Below are 24,812 nucleotides of genomic sequence, written 5' to 3'. Positions count from 1 at the left end.
CCCCGTCCCTTTTTTTCTTTCTGTATCCTCAATGAAATGAAAAAAACTGAAATAAAAAATACTCCACAGTAGAAAAAATATGTAGCAATCAAATCTACACTAGAGACTATAAGAAACAATTTACTAGGCAGGCAGGTTGATCACTGGCCATGCACCTCTCACATAGATGAGCCAAAATAAATTATTAAAAAAATGTAACCGTGACCTGTTTCTCATCTTACAAGCTTTAATTTTTACATTGAGCACAGATCAGGAACTCAATTGGTACACTCCTTGATGTCCATGGTCATTCACCCAGTAGGTTTGAGCTGGGAGGGAGGATATGTGACAGCTCAGTTATTTTAAATGTGGCCCAATCATAGGATGCCGCCATTGACACAAATCAGTTTGTGAAATTTGTTCCCTGCTAGATCTGCCCTGGTTCACTCTGAAGTTGCAGCATCTAGGAACAACAACAAACACTCCCAAAGTAGAGCTGCTGAGTGTTGTAGCACACACATGTCGCTTGTCTTCTATAACATCACTTACTACAGAGTTCCAGAGTGTGTCAGGAGCCTCATAAAAAAATGGATTTCCATGCCTGACCCCATTTAAACCCATTGAACACTTTGGGATGAATTGGTGCACGGACTGCGAGCCAGACCTTCTTATCCAACATTGCTAATGATCTTTTTGCTTAATTACCTCAAATTCCCACAGACATACTCCATAATCTTGTGGGAAACCTTATCAAGCGGGGAGGCTGATATAGCTGAAAGGAGCATGTGGTTCACCGCTATATTAATGCCCATGGTTTTGGGATGTCCAACAAGCTCATTGTGATGGTCAGGTGTCCACATACCGTATTGCTCTGAAAAATACCCCTTGTCTGTTATTCGAGGTAATAATCAGATCTTATAATCAGATCTCAAATAGTGTAGTGGTCTGGCAGCCGGTGGATGTCTGCACGGTGTGCAACGAAACCCTCCGCTGCTACCCAACAATTCCGCCTGGGCTTCTGTGACAGAGCACCGGAGTGACATGACCTTCCGGTGCTCAGTCTTAGGCGATCCGGGTAGCAACGGAGGTTGCGCGCATCACGCAGACATCCACCAGCTGCCCACATTTGACACCAGGGAGTCTGGAGCACAGGGGACAAGTTAAGAGATGTATCGGTAAGTTGGGGGGGATAAGGCATATCGTGTGCAGAGGGGTAAATAGGGGGTGAAAGGCATATGAGGGGGCAGAGTGGCATATAGGGGGTATAAGGCATATGAAGGGCAGAGTGGCATATAGGGGGTATAAGGCATATATGGGGGCAGAGTAGCAAACCGTGGGGCAAATGTGCATAACAACTGGGCGACAGGTTTTTTATTTCGTTTTTATGAAATATGAATAAATAGCTTACATGTGAATTAGTATTTACTAGTAGAACTTTCTTCTTATAGGGTAGCCTTATGTTCAGGCATTTTCTTTTTTTTTCTAATTTAATATTTAAATTTTGGGGGGGGGGGGTCATTTTGTAATTGAGCAAATACGGTACTTGATCATATAGCGTATTTTTAAATGAGATGAAAGTGTCTAAGTGTATCATAACTCCATCAAGAGCTGTTACTAGACCTCCAGACAGATTTAAGTTACGGACACCGGCCTTAGCCTACATGTTACATTTCTATGTGGCCATTCAAATGACTGTTGACAATTTTTTGAGAGGGCTCTAACACCTTTAACTACATTCTTAACATAATGTGGATCATTGTGATGATGGATCACAAAACAGCGAGATCAGGTAAAAATTTTTCAGTAAAATATTGGATCACTGGCTGCTGTAGGGTGTTCTAGGAAATCAAAGTCTGCAGCCACCTCCATCTTTAGCTGATGTCCCATTACCTTCTGTGTATTTATTTTAGAACACTGTTGCCAAGTATCCATCTATGCTAGTCCTTCATGCGGACGTGAGCTGTACTTGCTTTTATTTTACTATTGTGTTACCATCACTGCTCACATATTATACACAGAAAATGATGTTTCAATGATGGAAGAATAAAATAAAATGTATAATTATGAAAAATGTTGAGATTTAGCAGAAGAAGTTGCCAAAGAGAGGGAAAAAAACTATTTGAAAGAACACTTCTAACAGATTTGAAACCTACTTTATTTCAGCACTCTACAAAAAAGCATTTTTTTAAATCTGCAAATATACATTTTGCATATTTTGATATTCTTATTTACTCAAACATTTTATTTATTTGAAAAAATAATATATATGGGCACAAGAAAGGTGATTAAAAGTTAAGAAGAAAAAAAAAAGCATTCCCAAACACATCCATTCCACAAAAAACCTATAGTGCAAGGGATTCTTGGTAGGTATATGCAAATCAGATTAACTATGAACATATGTTTTTTGCTATTTACTTTACAACTATGGAAAATGCAAATAGAAATTTTATGTTTGAACTATTGAAATACAGTTGTCTATCCTCCTTCGCCTGTTGTTAATGAAATGTATCAGAGATCCCAGAGGAATGCAAGAAACAGACGTGCCAACTAGCAATCCAATGATAACCAATGCATATGTTGGGTAGTCTTTTGTGACGAGCAGACCCTGTAATTAATAAAGGTGCGAGTTATAATGACATATTTATCAAATTAAATGATATACAGTATAAATGATCGTACCCCACGCTGTTACGTTATTACTTCAAATCACCAGTGCACTAATGTCACCATGTTTTGCATTGCATAATATTTTACCTGAGCATGAAACTTTGTACTTATGTATTCTGCAAATAAAATTATGTTGCGCTAATGCCAGTGCATTTTTCTTTTTCTGGCCGCTATTGGGCACAACTCCCTGCATACCACATTTTCTTAAAAATCTTGTTTAGAAGCAGCTATGCTAGTCATTCAAATTTAACCCTGTGAGTGACAAAATGAATGAAAATACTGGGCATATGAGGTGTTTCCAAAAACAGGAAAAATACCTAAATACATTTTTGGAGGGGTTTTTTTTCCATTTGCACAACCTGACCCCTTCCCATGACACCTCGCAAAGTCTCTATGTCCATCCGTTAGTCCAACACCTAGTTAATCTTTCTCTGCTTCCTTTTACCTCTAAGTTGCTTGAACAGATTGTGTACATACCGAAATGGCTCTAACAAAAGTCTCCAATGACTTGCTCTCTGCCAAAGTAAAAGGTTACGTCTTCATTCTAATACTCTTGGATCTCTCTGCTGTATTTGATACTGTTGATCACCACCTTTTTGCATCTACAGGCATTCGAGATACAGTTCTCTCCTGGATCTCCTCATATCTGTCTAACCGTTCCTTCTCTGTCAGCTTCTCTAGCAAACACAGAAAGAAAGGTTGGAATGTAGCACTCAGTAATGAGATGGTGCACGAGCCAGGGTACCACCAAGTCCTTCAATAAATCCAAAATAAAGAAGCAGAGGCTCAGCACTCAAATGATAAGGTGAGTTTATTTCACGCAGGCAACGTTTCGACACACAGGTCTTTCTTAAGCCTTGAGAAAGACCTGTGTGTCGAAACGTTGCCTGCGTGAAATAAACTCACCTTATCATTTGAGTGCTGAGCCTCTGCTTCTTTATTTTAGCTTCTCTAGCAAGACATCATCACCCCTTCCACTTTCGATTGGTGTCCCCCAAGTTTCAGTCCTTGGCCCTCTGCTGTTCTCTCTTTATACTTCATCTCTTGGCAAACTAATCAACTCAGTTGGCCTCCAGTATCATATATATGCAGATGTTACCAAAATCTACCTGTCTTCAGCTGATCTCGCCGTCTCTCATGTCCTGTATTTCCAACTGCTTGCCTGCTATTTCTTCATGGATGTCACAACGCTGCCTGAACTCTTTATCTTCCCTCCTTCCATCTCCACTCCATTACCTGAATTGTCTATCCCCATTAACAACACGACTATCTCTCCTACTAACCAGGCCCGATGCCTTGGGGTCATCCTTAACTCAAACCTCTCCTTCATCCCTCGCATTCAGTCACTCGCCAGACCCTGCTGCTTGCACCAAAAAAAACATCTCTCGCATCCGCCTATTCCTCACCCAAGAATCCACAAAAACTTTGGTTCATTCACTTATTTCCCATTGAGTAACACTGCAACACTTTTCTGGTTGGCATTCCACTCGACTCTCTCCTCTGCAGTCTGTCCTAAATGCTACTGCTAGGCTTATCTTCCTTGCACGCCGCTCCTCTTCTGCTACCCCACTCTGTGAAATACTCCACTGGCTCCCTATTACCTTTAGAATTAAATTTAAAATGAAATTTAAAATCCTAGTCCTAGCATATAGGGCCCTCCATAACACTGCTCCTCCATACATTTCTGCCCGAGAGAACGGTTAGACAGATATGTGGAGAGAGCTGTATCTCGAATGCCTTTAGAAGAGTATTTACTCCTCTACTCGATCCTTTACGTTCTTCCCATGGGCTAAGGCTTTCCTCCTCACTTATCACCTCTTACTTTTCCAGCTACAAGATTTCACTTGGGCTGCCCCATATCCCTGGAATCTACTTCCACTGAACCTTCAGCATTCTCCCTCCCTCCCAACATTCAAGAAACATCTGAAAACCCACTTCTTCAGAGAAGCTGCTAGAACTTCCCTGTCACTGATACAACCCCTCACTACCTCTCACCCTTTCTCTGTGCCTTATGTTTGTCTTCACCCCATCCACTCAAGATTGCGAGAAGGGCTCTCTCCACCTTATGTATCGGTTTGTCTTAGTCTGACGATTCTAGTCTTGTCACGCCCCTTGAATATAAATAAATATATATATATATATATATATATATATTGTATAAAGCACTGCATATAATGTTGGGGATATATACAAGATAATAATAATACTAATAATACTAATAATAATGGGAAAAATAAACCTGTTTGCTAATTACCTGTGAGGAATCCCATGCTTTATATTGTAGGCTTCCTGCCATAATGTAATCAGTTAAGTAAAATATAAATAAAGTTATTATCAGCAAAGGACTTGCAAACCCCCACATGATTTTCCAGTACCAATTTGGCTTATATCCAATCATCATTTGAACATCATTTTCAAACCTATAAAAAAAAAAGTACACATTTTTAAAAGTGTGTCTTATTCCTTTAACCCTTTGAGATATAACCTTTTGGGGTTCAAGGCATATTCTCAGAATTTTGCAACTTAGGTGACAACTTTGCAAATAGCTTACCATTTACTTAGGGAAACTTTATATACCGTATTTGCTCGATTATAAGACGACCCCCCAAAATCTGAATATTAATTTATGAAAAAAAGAAAAAGCCTGAATATAAGACTACCCTATAGGAAAAAAAGTTTTACCAGTAAATGTTAATTCATGTAAACTATGTGAACAATTGTTTGTTAATAAAAGCTATGATTGAGAAAATAAATTTTTTCAACCTGCCCCCACAGTTATGCATATCTGCCCCCAGGTTTGCCACTCTGCCCCAGAAATGCCTTATACCCCCCATATGCTACTGTGCCCCATGATGGCACATAGGGGGTCAAAAGGCATATCATGGGGCACAGTGGCATTTAGAGGGTTAAAAGGCATCGTAAAGGATCGTAAATTCTGCCTCCAGGATTTCCTTATACACCTATATGCCACTCTGGCATTTAAGGGGTTAAAAGGCATATTATGGGGCAGAGTGGCATATAGGGAGGTATAAGGCATTTCAGGAGGCAGAGTGGCGTATAGAGGGTTAAAAGGCATTTCTGGAGGCAGAGTGGCATTAAGGGGGGTTAAAAGGCATTTCACAGAGCACTCTGCCTCCAGAAATGCCTTATGCCCCCCATTTTACACTCCCTCCCCCTCCCTCCTCCAAACTTACCGGTGCTTCTGAGTCCCCGGTGCTTAGTCCGGGCAGCATGTAGAGCTCTACGCGATTCAACTTCCGCTTGTGGTTGCAGCTATACCTCATACACATATAGTCATTATCTAGTAGTGGTTTTGCAACCAGGAGTCCTATATTTTAAAATACTGAAATGGTGCTTTAAACATCTAATTTTGGAACATATAAATTTGCTCTGAAAAATACCCCTCGTCTTGTAATCGGGGTCGTCTTCTAATCAGACCTCAAATGAGGTCTGACTATTAGACTAAGATCCAGATCCCCCGCATCGCTGCAGGGGACCTGGATCCTCCTGTGCGTCTATCACCGAGCGCTGGCGAAAGTGCCGGCAGCAGCAGAGGTTGCATACCTCCCACTGCGGGGAAGCAGAGCCGGTTGTGGAGATTGCTGCAGGACCGGCACCCGGCGGCACTGTGCCTTCCCAAAGCAGATCCGGTAGACCTCTTCAATTTTCTGGAGGAGGCGGGGCCTAGCGGGGTCACACAGCGTCATGCTGAAATCCCATGGGAGCTGCAGCAAGCGCCTGCTGAGGCATCGCGGTGAGTGAAGTGCCTGAGTGGGTATATTAGTGTCTGGGTAGGTAGGTAAGTGTCTGGGTGGGAAGTGTCTCAGTGGGTAGGTAAGTGTCTGGGTGGGTATATTAGTGTCTGGGTATGTAAGTGTCCCCCTATATGCCACTCTGTCCCATGATATGCCTTTTAACCCCCTATATGCCAGAGTGGCATATAGGGGGTTAAAAGGCATAGCATGGGGCAGAGTGGCATATAGGAGGGTATAAGGCATGCCTGGGGGCAGATATGCATAACTGGCGGCAGATGAGCATAACTGGGGGCAGGTTGGTAAATAAATGGAAATTAAAAACAAAAAAATAGACATGAATTATTATTTACTAGTAAAACTTTTTTCCTATAGGGTCGTCTTATAATCAGACTTTTTATTTTTTTCCTAAATTAATATTCAGATTTTGGGGGGCCGTCTTATAATCGAGCAAATACGGTAATATTCAAATTTTAGGGGGTCGTCTTATAATCAAGCAAATACAGTACTTCTAGGTAAACATGGAACCTGACCTGTGTATATATAGTTACATATAAATGTATCAGTTTATCCTTAGGATAGCTATTTACCTGTTCAATCCGTAAACATAACAGATGGCTATAATTTCCACAAATACTACAAGTAGTAATGGTAGAGTGGCAGCATAGTCATTAAATATATCAAACCAGTAATTCCCCGATTCCATGGTGAATATTATTCCAATAATGCAACTGAAGAAACAAAGTAATCCTATAAATAAAAAGAAATATTGCATGCTTATTGAAAATGTCTGTTTAAGTCCAAGTCTTAATGTCTGTTTTAACATTAATGTTGTATAAATGCCTGGAAACAAATACTTAAGAGACTATAACATGAGACATTTGCCATCTCTATAAAATAAATAAATAAATAAAGCTAAATCAAATGTTTAGGCAGACAGCAAAACAATTGAAGCAATTAAATACTGTTAAGGTAGACAAGGCCCCTAAGCCAGTTGATAAACACCAAAGGGTACTTAAAGAGCCAAGCCTAATTCTGTCCCAACCATTATTACTGATCTTTAGGGATTCTTTCAGTTCAGGCATAGTTCCATTAGACTGGCGCAAGGTAATATTTAAAAAGGGATCAAAATCTCAACCGGGCAATTACAGGCCAGTAGTGGTAGTGGGGAAATTATTTGAAGGGTTGCTAAAGAACATATCTTGATCCAGAATCCAAATAGTAGAAGTCAACACGGTTTTGTGAAAGACAGGTCTTAGTAAAAATATAGATCTGGGTGTGGCAGTAGATGTGATTTATCTGGATTTCTCTAAGGCATTTGATACGGTTCCACATAAAAGGTTACTCTACAAATTAACAGAAATAGGCTTAGGAGCAAATGTCTGTGTCTGGATCGAAAATTGGCGTAAATATAAAATGCAGAGAGTTGTTGTGAATGGATGTTTCTCAGACTGTAAACACAGTTATTAAGTGGAGTGTCTCAGGTGTCCTGGGTCCTCTTCTTTTTAATTTGTTTATACATGATCTCCCAAGCTGCATTAAGAGCCATGTCACAGTTTTTGTTGATGACACAAAATTAGACAGGGTGATGCAGACTAATCTACATGTTTCTTCTTTGCAGGGGGGTTTAGACAGAGTTGGGGACTGGGCGGTCAAGTGGCAGATGAGGTTCAACATAGAGAAATGCAAAGTTATGCATTATGGTAAAAATAATAAAAATGCAACCTATTCTTTAAATATTCTTTAAAACGGTGCACAATGCCAGCAAGCAGCTGCAAGGGCCAATAAGTTTTTGGCATGCATAAAGGTATTGATTTACAGGAGGAGGATATCATCTTGCCCCTTTAAAGGTAAATAGTAAGACCTCACCTTGCATATGTGGTACAATTCTGGGCATTCTTCTTAAGAAGGACATTATGGAACTAGAAAAAGTGGAAAGGTGGGCTTGGAAGATATTAGTTTTGAAGAGAGACTAAAAAGGTTAAAATTACAGTGTCTTAGAGGGGGATATGATAACATTATATGAATATATACCGGGCCAAGGGGCCCAGGGGGAGATTCAGTAGCTAAAGGGGATTAAAGGTTGGATTGTCTACATGTACCTGTTTATCAATGTTCATTTATGTTAATAAAGTTCTGTTTCTATATGAGTCTATGTTTTACAACAATAAACTGTTCATTCCTGCTGTACTCAATTCAAGGTAGTTGTGTCTACTTATTGGGTACATATAGCAGGGTTCCAAGGTGTGCATGCTGGCTGGTGCTGGAAGTTATTCCAGGGACAACAGGAGGATACATGTGGGTGATCTCTGGGAGTTACTACAGCTCTCTTGGTGAACCCGTTACATGTTCATTAACTTCTGTACACAGAAAAAGAACAGCCCCGGAGGGAAAGAATTGGACAGAGGGGCCCCATGAAAGTAGTGCGGACCCATGGTCAAGCCTGGTTAAGGGGTTAAGGCATGACTAAGCAAAAATGTTGGCACTGCAAGTGTTAAAATTAGTGGCACGTAATTAGTGGGTAATTACCCTCCCTGAGGGGTATGCATTACAGGGGCAATTATTTTAAAGTGCATTTTTCCGCCCATCCCTCCCCTAATTTTCGGCATTTGCCGGGTACTCAGGTTTTTTACGCCGGTACAGTGCAGGAGGTTACTAGGCATGGTTACTTGTGGTGCACAGAGGTGTAAGTGCAGGACACTCCAGGGGCATTCGCCCCTGTGAATCGTATGGTCATGTGACTGCCACGCTAGGGGACGCCGGCAGTTCCAGCAGGGATACAGGTGGTTATGCCCATACCAACAGGTTATTAATTTGGTTATTAATTGGTTATAATTGGTTATATGTTTGCTTCCATTTTGACGATAAATATTGATATATTGTGTCAAAATGTGTTGTGTTAATAATCTTTGACACTTTGTAAAACATTAATAAAGGTTGAGTCGCGGTGCTGTACCGCGGACAAATAATTCCATATCTGACGATTAATAAAGTTTTGAAATAAAGAAGTGTCTCTTGTCTTATTTGTAAAGAGGTACCGAAGACTGGACGCTACTTCATTCAAGAGGTCACTCTGAGACTGGAAGAGCGGAGATTTCATAAATGACAAAAGGAAGGGATTCTTTACTGTAAGGACAATAAAGGTATGGAATTCACTGCCAAGGGAGGTGGCGTCATCTAATACATTAGATGCATTCAAAAAGGGTCTGCATATTTTTTTTTTAGGCATTTTTTTTTAGAAGGGCTATAAATAGAATAACATTAATAAAATTTTTGCCTTCTTTTGGATCAAGAGTAGGAAGGTTAGGTAGAAGGGTTGAACTTGATGGATTTAGGTCTTTTATCAACCTTATGTACTATGTATATGTATTATTTTGACATAGCTTGTATAATAATTACATGAATTCCATTAGATGTCAAACTTCCTAAATCCTTCATAAACGCAGACAGCCTTTTTAAGAAAACAATCATGAAGCACATTAAAAGTTGCCATAGCATACCAGTAATATAATAAACAATAATAATCTCAGCACCTTCAACATATTGTTTTAAATCAATAATTTACAGTGGGTAGTTTATTGAGACTTACAACACTAGCATTAGCATTAATATACATATATCATTTTTACATAGTGAATAAAAGTAGACATGATTTTTTACAGGGTGTGAAGAAATAGCTGTAACAATTTTACCTGAAATAATCTCCTTTGGTAAATACTTGGAAATAAACCTGCTGTCTGTCAAGGGCGTGAGAATTGCAGCAGTATTTCCTAACATACTTCCTAATCCCAGCATCAGCAACATAAAAAAATATAGGATTGACCACAACTGCGAAATTTCCATGTTTTTTATTGCTTCGGTGTAGACAATAAATGCAAGGCCAGCTCCTTGGACAGCCTGGTTTCAAATAAAACATATATAAACAGTTTTATTTCACTCTACTTTTCAAATGCTATTTATGTAACTATGAGGAATTTATTTCAAACATTAAAGTAAGAGAACACTTGGGAAATAGTGACCATAACATGGTTTCATTTGAGATTAATTCCAAAAAAGCAAATGGGTAACTGCTCTACCAAAACACTTAATTTCAGAAGGGCAAACTTTGACAGGCTAAGGTCAACCATGGAATGTATAGACTGGGATGGATTGTTCTCTGGGTTAAACACAGAGGACAAATGGAATACCTTTAAGCACATATTGCAAAGTTACACATCCCAATATATACCCATGGGAAACAAATACAAAATAAACAAATCAAAACCAATGTGGCTTACCTGGAAAGTAAAACAGGAAATAAGGAATAAACAATTGGCATTTAAGCATTATAAAAGCGAAGGGTCGGTAGTATCATTTATGGCATACAAAGATGCCAACAAAGCCTGCAAAAAGGAGATTAAAATGGCTAAACTAGAAAATGAGAAACTTATTGCCAAGGAAAGTAAAACCAATCCCAAGAAATGTTGTAAGTATGTAAATGGAAAAAGTTAACGGTAGAAAATGTTGGTACGTTATTATCTGAAACTGGAAATTTGGTTAGTGAGGACAGAAAGAAAGCTGACATAGTTCAGGCAAATGTTCCGCATAAAAGGCTACTCTATAAATTAACAGAAATAGGCTTAGGGGCAAATGTCTGTATGTGGATCAGAAATTGGCTAAAAGATAGAATGCAGAGGGTTATTGTGAATGGATGTTTCTCAGCCTGTACGCAGTGGAGTGCCTCAGGGGTCTGTCCTCTGTCCTCTTCTTTTTAATTTATTTATAAACGATCTCCCAAGCTGCATTGAGAGCCATGTCACAGTTTTTGCTGATGACACAAAATTAGGCCGAGTAATTCAGACTAATCTTGATGTTTCTTCTTTGCAGGAAGATTTAGACAGAGTTGGGGACTGGGCGTGCAAGTGGCAGATGAGGTTCAATATAGAGAAATGCAAAGTTATGCATTATGGTAAAAATAATTAAAATGCAACCTATTCTTTAACCCCTTGACTGCTAACAACGGCATGGTGCCGTCGCTAGCAGTCCCAGTCAGGTGCTAACGACGGCACCATGCCGTCGCTAGCACTACCATACCTTCCACAGACCTCCATAACCACCTACCCCGGCGATCTGCCTCTCACATTGAAGGGCATCACCGGGGCCACCCGATCCGCCTGGTAACATCACGCGTAATGACGTGATGACGTCACCGCGCAACTTTATTGAAAACTGACAATTGTCAGTTAAAGAGGAATGGGGGCATGCGGCTACAGACCACCAACATATACTGTTGGAAAGGTAATCGCCAATGGTATAAGGCTTGCAAAAGAAAGAATAAAAAATAGTAAGTTAAAAAATAAAAATGTAAAAAAGTAAAAAAAATTATTTGGGGGTCTCTAAAGGCAGATAAATAAAGATCAAAATTGCCTAGAGACCAAATTAAATTATCTAAACATAAACTAGTTTAACTTAAAAAAAAAAAAAGTTTAAGTATTCTAGCTAAATGATCACTGTGGTAGCCAATGTTACCTGAGATCATATAGCTATGAAAAGTCACATTCCCTTTTTAAAAATGGCCGATACTAAATTTTAACCCCATGATCCCTTTGATCCCATTTGCAAAAACTACACTGCTTGGCGCATCAGATGAGGGGCTGCATGTGTTTCTAGTACAAACCTGAAGTGCACAAGACACAAATGAACATGTCACTATGGTTAGGAAAAACATTTTCTAGCCAAAGCGACATATTCCATCATTATTTGTGCCCTCAACTTTTGTCCTAGAAATACATGTAGTCCCTCATTTGAAGCTCCAAGGGGTGTAGTTTCTTGAAATGTGTACTTTATGTACCCTAATTTAACTTCCCAGATGTCTAGACCACTCTAACTTCAGATATGGCAGATTTGAAAATCTTGTTAAAAAATTGTCTTAAAACATTTAGGGGTGATGCCTGAATTTAGACAGCTCTAGACAGCTGGAAAGTTAAATTATGGTACATAAAGTATGGTTCAGAAACTACACCCCTTGGAGCATCAAATGAGGGGCTGCATGTATTAGTAGCACAAGACTGGAGTGCGCAAGACATAAATGAACTTGTCGCTTTTAATTACATTTTTTTTTATTTTTATAAGTGTGAAATTCCCTTATTTGTTGTGCACGTCAGATTTGTGATACAAATACAAATAAGACCTCATTTGCTGCAGCTGGGGGTGTAGTTTCTAAAAATATATAGTTTTGTTGGCATATTTTAACATCCCAGGCAGCTAGAGCTGTTTAATTGCATTGCCATGCATTAAATTTAAAGATGTCTTTTGTGATAGTCTAGTAAATTTAACTTTTAGCAATAAAATATTAGAAAAACACAGTCTACTGTTCTCAATTTCTGTTTATTTTAGACCGGTTACCTACTACAAATATTTAGCAATACAGGTTTTGATATTAGAGTTTAGAAAAATAAAATTACACTAGTTTTTATTGAGTCGGAAGTGAAAAAATACACCTTTTTCCCATTTTTGGCTTTATTTTGCAAACCTAATGAGACATACACATATAAAAATGGTATATAAATGGTATATTTAGAATCTGCTGGGTGTGCTGAAAAAACAATATATGGTTTGTATAGTTTATTCCCAAGAAATTTACTTCTAAACGCGTTTAAACGTGAGATGTACCAAAATGCCGAAGACTTGACAACAGTGCGCAATGCCAGCAAGCAGCTGCGAGAGCCAATAAGGTTTTGGCATGCATAAAAAGAGGTATTGATTCAAAGGAGGAGGATATTATCTTGCCTCCTTACAGGTCATTAGTAAGACCTCACCTTGAATATGCGGTACAATTCTAGGCACCGGTCCTTAAAAAGGACATTTTGGAATTAGGGCAAAGGAGGGCTACAAAATTAATAAGGGGATTGGGAGATACTAGTTATGAAGAGAGACTAAAAAAGTTAAAATTATATACGCTAGAAAAACGGCGTCTCAGAGGGGATATGATAACATTATATATGCAGGGCCAAAATAAAGAGCTCTTCAGTGACCTGTTCATTAACAGAAATGTACAAAGAACAAGAGGTCACCCTCTGAGACTGAAAGAGCACAGGTTTCATAGACAAAGGAAGGGATTCTTTACAGTGAGGACAATAAAGGTACATTAAATACCTTCAAAAGGGGCCTCGATATTTTCTTAGAAAGGCATGACATACAGGGATATAAATAGAATAACATTAATATTTTAGAGCTTCTTTATCCAAGGAGCAATCCGATTGCCTCTTGGAGTCAAAAAGGAATTTTTTTCCCCTGATGGCAGAATTCGAAGTAGCTTAATTAGGGGTTTTTTTTTTTGCCTTCTTTTGGATCAAGAATAGGAAGGTTAGGTAGAAGGGTTGAACTTGATGGACTTAGGTCTTTTTTTTTTACAACCTTATGAACTATGTAACTATGTAATTATGTAGAAAAAAATATATAAATACCTTAATTTTTAAAACGGTTTTAGTTTAAAACCGTGACAACGTATACAGTACTTCAAGGTTAGTTTTTCAGATTTTCAGTTCTTTTTTAATAAAAACTTTGCAAGTTGTTAAGTGTCTCACCTTTAATCTCAGTTATTTATAAAAAAAAGTTTTACAAGTTGTTAAGTCTCTCACTTGTACTCTCAGTGTTTGTGAGCTGTTTGTGATATTTCTATCTTTGTGGTTAAGGTGACTGTTGTTCAGGTAAGTTTCTTACCATGGGTCTGGGTTCTCTGGAGTTCCTGCTTCCACTATCAGCAGCCCCCTTTTTCCTAGCTAGAAAACATCTTAATCTTTTTGGGGAGCTATTGTACAAGTTATGATAATAGATTGAACAGGGGTAGATTGGAGGCTAGTTACTATTTAGTAAAGCCTATTGAATTTGGTTGAACCTTTTCAACAGGAGAGTATGCTGAAACAACCTACTTGTTACTAGTAGTTATGTATGTCCCTCTTCATTTCTTGAGATTGTTGAAAAACAACTATGTTTGTGCTGCTTTACCAGCTGGGACTATAATGAGATGAGGATGGAATTTCTCTAATTTATGACATAGGTAGGCAAAGTACCTATGCAGATTATCAAAATTGCAGCTGTCAAAGTTTTTCACCTTTTGGTTCCACAGTATCATAAAAGACATATAGTGGGTATGCAAGCTCAGGTAATACTCTGTCAGGTTCATCATATCTCAGCCCTTATTGGATGTTGGGAGTCCAGAGCGCACACACACTTCACAAATGAGACAAAAGCTGAATGTTTGGATATAGGTATATTAACCCCTTAACGACAATCCACGTACATGTACGGGGTTGCCGTGCAACGCGATAACGACAATGCCCGTACATGTACGGGCTGCCGTTAAATAGCTGCATCGCCGCGATCGGCGGCTTTGCAGCATCCACGGAAGCCTCACAAGTGAGGCTGACTGTGGATCTGGGGAGGAAAGCCCTACCCGGAAGAAAAATGGGCGCCGCCGCACTGATCATCAAAGAACGTGGCGGCGGCAGGCTGAGATTACCACCCATTGCTAAAGAACCATCCCAGATACATTACGTTATGCCTCTTATTAAATTACTATTTTGAGCTACTTGAGGTGAGATAAAAACGATACACGTCACTTTAACTCTTAAGGAGTGCAAGCACCCTGACCTTTATGTTGAACATAATCTTAAACCCATTTTAAGGTGTTTCTTTACTGGCCTTAGGAATCATATCCCTTCCCTATCATGATCAGGTTCACCTTGTGGCAGACATAGCTAACGAAAACAACACAGAACTGATCAATGTCATCTACTTGGCTTCTCATAATGACAAGCTAGCATATTCTATCTACTGACACAGTGAAAGCCTTTAACACTGTATTTGTCAGTTTGGATAAGGTCACTATGTGATACTCCCAGGGGATGTGTGAAGGTGGCTGGCCATTTCTGGCCCTTTTTGAATACATTTCAGGGAAATCACAATAGTTGTCGGATTTACATCAGTAACCATAAATTAAAATCTTATGCTAATGATCATTTATTAATAGCCCTGCAACCTCACCTAATTTACTAAGGGAGGGGTTAGAATAAATCCATAAAAATTCAAATATTACATTTTCATTTAAATTTGAGATTTTTAACACAAACTTGCTGACATATATGTTTTAGCTAAGGGTTCCCCCTTGAGACCTTGAAATTATGTGATGCAACACTGCATCTATTTTCCAGAAGATATGATCAGTTGGTCCAAGACACCGAATTGGTTGTGTCCCCAATATACATCCCAGCTTATGTTTTCATTATATCCAGTTCATGTTCATAAAGTGTATGAGCAGTATGTAGAATCCACTCTAGCTCCACAACATCCACTTTATTAAGAGACTTGGTCTCCCACACATTTGAAAATATATTTACTTAGATTCACAGATTGGCCTAGCAAAACATTTTGGATCAATCCTGCAAGTCAGAAACTAGGCAAGCAACATCCCACATTCGTTCCCACTGTAATGATGTGGAAGCTGGTAATGACAGCTGTATGACCTCCCACCTTTCCACACGCACTCCTGCTCATTTGAGAAATAAAATCTCTAGCATGCCCCTGCTGACATGAGTAATAGAGACAACTCTGTCACTGTCACGGGGTCAGGGAGAGAGGAAGGATCCTACTATGCAGATATGCACTGTGGAGAAGTCCAGTATACAGTCCGTAATCAAAATTGCAAAGGCAGGCAGCGAGATCAAACGTACCCGAGGTCGAAGCACTACGGAATTAAATAACGCCATATAAAAAAATAAACAATAATAATAACTAACCACAGTTCTTCTGGGAATTTAGAGGCAACTTCAGTTGCTTCTCTTTTCTTTATGTAATCCCACACACACTCAATTTTGAAATCAGAGCTCTGTGGGGCCATACCATCACTCCTTATGTACTATAACTTACTGTCTGGGTTCATTTAGCTACTCCTCAAAACAACAGATATGAAACAACCTTTACACAACTATTAATACTATTGCTGCCACTTCAGCCCCTTTTAGATTTTAGACACTTAGTAGAGCATAAACTTCTTCATGTACCATTGTGGTATCCCATATAACTGCCACAAATTTTTTTTCTGAGAGTGAGGGTATAAGAAAAAATGACACACACCTAAAATGAGAAGTATGAGGCACACCCAAACAAACTTAGATGGTGCTAAGCTCTCCATGGTAGTTTGTTTACAGCTGTTTATCAGAATTCCACCATAACTGGTAAATCTATACACTAAAATGAGTTATATTTACAGTGGCATCACTAGGGTTGGTGTCGCCCGGTGCGATGACACATGGTGTCACCCCCTCTCAGGCCCGGGGCCTGATATTGGGACAGAGCAATCTGTTCCAATACCTGGACTCCGGGAATTGGAACAGATTGCTCTGTCCCAATATCAGGCCCCGGGCACAGCAACCGATTCTGGGAACCCACCATGTGCTCCCCTTTACTTATCTAATACACGGGCAACCGGCATTCTTTCATTTCGGCATCTAACTACTGGCACCGGTATAATGCAGAAGAACCTGGTGTGGTGTCACCCCCTGTAAGGTGTCACCCGGGTGCAGTCCGCATCCCCCGCACCCCAGTTGTGACACCACTGTATATTTACAAGTGCAGTGAACATTATTTCATAGATTATTGTATTATCAACAACAATGTATGCATATATTCCATAAGGTATGAAAGGCTCAAATAAGGACAGAATGACTGCTAAGGTAAATAAGGTCCTGCATGCAAGGTTCAAATCTGAACTCAAATTTTTAGGACACCCTTCCGTAAGTAAAAAAGCAACACAAAAAATTACTGCATTGGTTCAATTAATTTATAACATTTATAAAACATAAACTAGGTGAACATACCGTGCTTAATTCATTTTCTAGACTACAGTTCCTTATTCGGGGAAATATAGCGGCATATTCATTATGGAACGTTTCGTTCAGGTAGAGTTTCACGTCTTCAAGGTTATCTGCATTTATGTATCCTTCTTCAAGATCAAAAGTATTTGTTAACAAAATAATTACTCTGTAGAACAAAGACAACAAGGATTCATGCTTTTATATTAAATCATTTTATATATTGAATACATACATAAAGGTGAAACAGTGAGAGAATTATAATTAGAATTAATATTATTACTATACAAAAATATTGTAATGTTGGCTCTTTATAATGCGTAACTTTGGATAAAATACAACTAGGTTTCAACTCCAAGTATCTAATTGCGTCATTACTTAGACTTTATTAACATCAGTTGTATCTTCCATGGGTCAGGCCTAGGGCAGTGTAAATGGGCTGGTTGGGGATATCTGAGATCTTCCACATAACCGGCCCATTGAGCGATTTGTACCGCAGTTTTAAAGCAAAGGTGACTGCTGCATCACTGGCTTTCCCACCCTAAGCCTAGCTGGCCAAGACCTCAATACATAGCTGATCCACATACAGACTTTCTTGCAGTACACATTTTTTCAACACAAATGTGAAGACTAAGTCATATGAAATGGCCTCCCTAGAGTTATATACCATAGTAGAATCTAGGGCTGCCACTAACGATTATTTTCGTAATCGATTAGTTGGCCGATTATTTTTTTGATTAATCGATTAATCGGATAAAAAAATAAATGTAAATTTTTCATTTATTTAAAAGGATGTTAACCCCTTCAATCCCAGGGGTTTTTGGTACCTCAAGGCCCGGAGCAATTTTGCCATTTTTGCGCAATGTTGGTTCAGCGGTGATTCTCTTTTCCTGTAAATAGTGTACCCATGTAAACTATATATTGTTTTTTCAAGGAGAGATAGAGCTTTCTTTTGATACCATAGTTGGATGATTAGTGGAAAATTTAGAATGAGAAATTTAGTAAAAACTAGTGAAAATTAGAAAAAAAAAATATTTTTTTAAAATTTTCCCTCTGAATCCTCATAAAATTAGGTAAAGTGATGGAAAATCCCCTCCAAGTTTATCAATTCAGGTGTCCTGATTTCAGAAATACCTAATTTATATAGCTTTTCCATACTTTCCCAGCACCAGGGAGGATACTATAAGGTGTACATTTTTTGTATAATTTTTATGCCTATGGCTTAACGGGTTTGGGGGTTGTGAACGGGGGCAGGAGATGTTATGCTAGGGCAATGGGATGTAAGGTTTTTTTAATTATTTTTTATTATCTTTTTTTATATATATTTTTATTTTTTTATTTTATTTTAATTATTTTTTATTATTTATATTATTATTTTAATTATTTTTTTATTATTATTTTTTAAATGAATTAACGGCTTTTTTTTTCCCTTCACTGTTTCAGGACAGGAGGGGGAGTGAGAGACATGGTTAACCAGACAAGACATACATGATACAGGGCACAACAAAGGATGGAGATTCTGTCACATCTTATGGCCATAGTATGCTTAGCCCACCACTACGCCACAGTACTCCAATGACAGTGGGTCCTAACGCTAAGCCCTGCATACAAAAGTACTGATAAACTAAACATTGAATCCAAACACAGAACCGAGAAGGACATACCTTTAGACTGCAGACTGAGACAAACAGAACAAGGTGGGACACACCTTATAAAGGAAACAGGAGCTGACGCAAAGAGCAGACTGGAATCAAGGAATCAGAGGTTCAGGACAGAGCATACAGAAATCCAGGAGTGGACCACAGCAAAACATGGGAACTGAGGCAAGGCATGGAAAAACAGAGATATGCAGCTCCGCAGCCTGGATGGACCCTGACAATCAGGAACAGATCAGGAACCAAAACAGGAACAAATCAGGAACCAAAACTGGCGGTCCTATAACGTCCTGTCCTCTGATGAACTTCCGGGTTACGTCAGCAGTGACACAACCCGGAAGGGAATGCCCGATCGCGCATTTGAAACTGGCCGATCACGCGATTGGGCAGTTTGAAATGTAACAGCTTTCCGGCTTTCATGCCGGGAGCTGTTACAGGAGATCGGACAGCAGAAAGCCGGCGATGTCGGCTTCTGCTGTCAGTGGGGAGTCCAGGCTGTCAAACAGTGTCCCTGACGCTGCAGGGGTTAAAGGGGTTAAAAACAAACAGCAGAATAAAAAAAACTTTGATAAAAATGCATTTCTTATTTTTATTTCCCAATCTGCCCCCCCCCCCACTTATGCACATTTGAGCCCAGGCTCGCCACACTGCCTCCTAGATATGCCATATACCCCCAGATATGCCATATGCTTCCCAGATTTGCCTTATACCCCCAGATATGCCACTCCGCCTTATACCTCCTGATATGCCACTGTGCTCCCTGATATGCCTTATACCCCCAGATATGCCTTATACCCCAAGATATGACATAGTGCCCTCATAGATTTGCAGACTCGTTTGCAGCACACTGACACAATACTTTTATAAATAAATACAGGATAAATCTTCACTGCCCCAGGATTTAGATTCTCCTTAGTTTGCATCCCTTTACCTCTAACTGCACCTTAAGTTAACCTTATTAAATTAATTAAATTAACTCTCAGTCCTCAGCACTGCCCCTAAATTAACCCTAAAGACCCCATTAACCATAACTGCCCCTAAATTAACCATAAAAGCCCCATTAACCATAACTGCCCCCTCATCTTATTATCGATAAAATCGATTCTACTAATCAATAATGAAATTCATTGGCAACGATTTTCATTATTGATTATTAATGATTAGTTGTTGCAGCCCTAGTAGAATTATTTTTGAGTATGTTCCTTACGTTGACGTTAATTTGATGGCCATTCTAGTTATTATTACTACTAGTAATTATTTTTATGCATCTATTTTTAGGTGTTACAGGTCAATGATTATATGAATTATTTGAATTGTGTTTTCATAGTTATTTGGGGAAAGTACATTTGTTGTTGAAGCTGAGTTCAAGGGAAGGTTATGTGACGGGACCGACCTGTACCCCGACTAGGTACTCCCGCCAAACGTTGCTTCCTCCTGACGGGACACCAACAAGTAACCCCTTCAGCGCCGGGCAGAACCAGCGTTGTAGATAGAAGGGGGGACGTCCCTGCACCGTAGCTGCATTGGCACTGTGGCTATCCGAAGCTTAGCTACACAGCGAGGCTACAGCCCACCCCAAACATCAGGCAACACTCATGTTGAGGTGAAAACAGGACTCATTTATTAAAACCAAATACAGAGCTATATATACACAAGTAAGAAAAGGGGCTAGACAAATATCACATGATCTAATTACCATGGCAGGAAGGAAGTAATTAGATCAAATCCTGCAACACAATATCCGGGGGAAGGAGAGAATGACATGAGACATAAATAATGACATTAATTGGGTTAAGACAGACAATGGCCAGGACACAGGGATAACAGGAGCTCACAGGATTAACAACTACCTGTTATGTAATTGATAATTAGGTATGCAGCAGTGACACAATCAGCCTTCTTCCTACCACAGGATGTCCAGCTGACGTTACAGTTCTGAGACTCTGAGTGCTAAAACATGGGGTACATCAGCAGAAACTGAACCCCTGTATCCACACACAGAAGACTCTACAAGGCCTGGGCCCATAGTCGATAGGGAGGAGGCTGGCTCTCAGGCCTCTCCAGGGACCCCAGTGATGGATGGGTTCTGTCACAGGTTATATCAAAAAAGCAGAAAGAATCCAGTCAAATTTGTTTCATCTGACTTAAGTGCTTGTACAGTGTACTTGCAATTGCCTGTAAGCCCACTGCCCTAAATTGTGCAAGTGTGGCACATACACACCCAGCTACTTCTTGGCTAACTATGGCAGCATCCCACTTGGGTTAACTCAAGTCTGAAATAGGACACGTCCCACTCGGGTTAACTCAAGTCTGAAATAGGACACGTCCCACTCGGTTGATCTGGAACCCGATGGCAAGGAGGATGTTAATTTTTGAACAAAATGCAAAAAGTCGAATAAGGGAAGAGACAAAGCCGTTGTCAGACAATCCGAGGTCAGGCAGGCAGCACAACATCAGAAGAGAGTCAAAAGATAATAAGCCAGGAATCAACACAGGGGTGCAGGATTGGAGGAACCAGTAGAAATTCTTGACTACTGAAAACTGTGCTTCAGAATAGTCTGGGGAAACGAAGGTGGGGCTTCCCTATTCATTATTGAAAATCCTGGGGCTGTGGGACTTTCTCCCCAGCCTCCAGTTAATAAATGCTTTAGGGGGGCCCCCATGGACCTGGGTGCACTTGTCGGATCATGCACGTTTAATAGTGCTGATCGCTGCATGCACGTGGACATCTGCAAGGGGCGAGTGGTACCACCCCCGGCTGCCATGCGGATACCCGGACGGATCATGGTCCTGGCTAGGCAGAGACGCCTGTGGACCGACGCGTGGGAGTGGAGGTAAGGGCCAGTCCTGTGCACTGTGACAGAAGCGTCCCCGGGTGCCATGACACCCTGTAATGTCCATGTACCACCTGATTGTCTCTACATCATCGTGTGAAGATCCTGTGTTGGGCTCACTGTTCCCTCAAAGCAGGCCATAACGGGGAGAGGAATGTGCACTCTCTTATTCAATGACATTTTTGGTGGCCTAACATCAAAGAACTTGAACTGAAATCAAGAACTTTGTACAGACCTGTGATACCTGTGCCAGGCCTTCTCTTTCTACTGCCTATCCCTGACAAACCACGGACTCATCTTGCCATGGATTTTGTTACCGATCTTCCCATATCCTGCGGTATGTCATAGTGGACTTATTCCCCAAACAAGCTCAATTTATTGCTGTCACCAAATTACCTGCATCTATGGGACTGGCCGAGATTGCCTTAAGGGACAGGGGCTCATCAATTTGTCTCCAGGTTTTGGAGATCCCTATTCACACATCTGGGTGTGCATCTCCATTTTTCTTCAGCTTACCATACAGAGTCGAAATGCCAGATGGAAAGAACCAACCAGGTCATGAACCAATACCTACATATGTATGTCTCTTAGGATCAGTCTGACTAAGTATCCAAACTTTATCTAGCAGAACTATAATTCTTCATTTCATACATCTTTAATGTCCTCACCGTTCTGTGCAGCCAACACGCTTGAACAGCTTGGATGCCATCCTCAATTCCAGGGTTCATAGGAGGCAGCTGCATTATCTTGTCCATAGGTTGGGTTACAGTCCTGCGGAATGCTCCTGCATTACTGCTTCAGACGTCCATGCTCCCTCTCTTGTGCATTCCTTCCACAGGCTACACTCTTATAAGCCTGCTCCTGGTTGGTGGCATGGTGCCCTTAGTGGTGGCAGTGGTGTTGGATCTTGTACCTCACAGACCCTGTGCTTCACGGCTCGCTCTTGCTTTGGGGGGGCATTCCCAGATGCGGATCCTCTACTACGCCGCTGCTTCACAGAAGATTCCACAATGCCTCATGCATGCCCCTCGTGAGTCTGTACTGTCCCTCTTAAAGGGACATTTACCACCTTACCCACCAAGCCTCATTTTCACTCCATAGGCGGGGAATCTGATTGGAGGGCTTTTTAAACCCTCAGTACACAGAAGTACATTTCCTGTGGCTTCCAGATTGTTTTCTCTGTTTTTGTTATTCTGACCTTTCGCTTGTTCATGACCTCTTGTATCTCTCCAGTCCCTAACCTCCGCTACATATTTTTACTTTGCTTCCTGCCACCTGGCTACCGAACTTAGATTCGTTTATGCTCTCCTACTTTTTCCGGCCCACAACCTCTCCTATATTAGTGTTCTACACTTGGAGTATACTTGGAGTATACTTCCAAACGGCTGGCCCACTACTAGAGGTTGGTACCCACTACCAACCTCTCCATACTTTACACCTGTCCGCCCTTAATCAATACAGACAACGAAGGGACACCAATTGCAGTATCGCCTTCTACTTCTAGTAATTGGTGAACCTGAGAAACCTTTGGATTGCATTTCTCAAACTTGCAAAAAAGGATTTTCTCGCAACTTTTGTAATACACGAATAAAGTCGTAGTGATTCTCCATGGAATTGTAATGTATCTGTCACGAACCGGGTGAACAGGTCTGATAGGAGCCCAGGTGCAGGGGATACAAGGGGCTCCGTCTGTACCCCATGATGCATAATGGCCCTCTGGATGGGGCGCACACGGCAGGTAGCCCTCTGTATGGGGCACACACGGCAGGTAGCCCTCTGGATGGGGCACACATGGCAGGTAGCCCTCTGGATGGGGTGCACACAGCAGGTAGCCCTCTGGATGGGGTGCACACGGCACGTAGCCCTCTAGATGGGGCGCACACGGCAGGTAGCCCACTTGCAGAGCACATGGCAGATAGCCCACTTGCAGGGCACTCAGCTTTGGAGTCCACTTACAGGGCGCCAAGCATGGGAGTCCACTTGTAGGGCGCTGATCAGGAAGACAGATCAGGAACCAGATCAGGAACCAGATCAGGAACCAGATCAGGAACCAGATCAGGAACCAAACTGGCGGTCCTATAACGTTAATGTCAAGGCCCAGACTGAAGGGCTGGGCAGGTTTATAAAGGTAGTGTACTCCAGGTAATAAGGTGCAGCTGGACATGATAATCAGGTCTGAGTGCTTCAGAGTGGCAAGGGCGGCCACTAGTGGTTGGTAACGGAAAATGAACAGACTGCAGACTGAGACAAAACAGAACACACGGGTGGGGCGCACCTTATAAAGGAAACAGAGCTGAAGCAAAGAGCTGAAGCAAAGAGCTGATGCAGAAGCAAGGAATGGAAGATCAGAACAGAGCAAAAGGAAATCCAGAAATGGATCGAAGCAAAACAGGGAAACTGAAGCAAGAGCGAGATATGCAGCTCTGCAGCTTGGGTAGGACACTTAATTCCCCTCTGCCCCCCTGATATGCCACTCCCCCCCAGATATGCTTTATGCCCCCTAGAAATACCACTCTGCCCCCTGAAATACCACTCTGCTCCCTAGATATGCCACTCCCCCAGACTTACCAATGCACCCCCAAACTCCCTGGTGTCTAGCAGGGCCGGCCAGTGGATGTCTGCGCGATAACGGAGAAGCACCAGAGGAAGTGCCGGCGGTGGAGGTTGTCTACGCGCATGCCGCAGCCGGTGAACGTCTGCGCAGTGTACTTAGACAAGCTCCGCTCGCGGCACTTCCACCAGGGCTTCTATGGTGGCACACCGGAAGGTTACGTCACGCCGGTGCTCCATCATAGAAGCCCCGGTGGAAGTGCCGGCAGCGGAGGTTGTTTAAACACATCTCTGCCGGAGAGTAAGCTTCAGGTCCCCTGCAGCGCTGCGGGGGAACTGTATCCCACAGCAGGGCTAAATGAAAAAGAAAAAAAAACCCGCCCGGACCACGGAACTGCATGTCCCGGGCGTCGGGCGATACGGATTGCGCATCCCTGCACTAAACCCCGATTATAGGCTGAACCCCCACTTTAAAGACTTAAAGTAGGGGGGAAAAGTGTGGGTAAATACGGTATTTATTACCTT

General features: G+C 41.1%; 1 protein-coding gene across 1 annotated transcript in view; it reads right to left on the bottom strand.

The window, feature by feature from the left end:
• Positions 1-1,076: 1,076 nt before the first annotated feature.
• The window catches only part of LOC149274085 (sodium- and chloride-dependent transporter XTRP3-like), a 122,626-nt gene continuing 98,890 nt past the window's right edge, over positions 1,077-24,812 (bottom strand). The window contains exons 8-13 of the mRNA XM_089505849.1: positions 17,255-17,417; positions 10,091-10,295; positions 6,989-7,148; positions 4,901-5,066; positions 2,449-2,584; positions 1,077-1,120 (exon numbers count right to left, since the gene is read on the bottom strand). Coding sequence (XP_089361975.1) covers positions 1,077-1,120; positions 2,449-2,584; positions 4,901-5,066; positions 6,989-7,148; positions 10,091-10,295; positions 17,255-17,417 — 874 coding nt within the window. The remainder of the gene's footprint in view (positions 1,121-2,448; positions 2,585-4,900; positions 5,067-6,988; positions 7,149-10,090; positions 10,296-17,254; positions 17,418-24,812) is intronic.

This window comes from Sceloporus occidentalis, unplaced genomic scaffold, assembly GCF_023333645.1.
Source record: "Sceloporus occidentalis isolate IW3139 unplaced genomic scaffold, rSceOcc1.0.p SCAF_348, whole genome shotgun sequence".
In the NCBI taxonomy this organism is placed as follows: Eukaryota; Metazoa; Chordata; class Lepidosauria; order Squamata; family Phrynosomatidae; genus Sceloporus; species Sceloporus occidentalis.
This window is presented reverse-complemented; position numbering and strand designations above follow the sequence as displayed.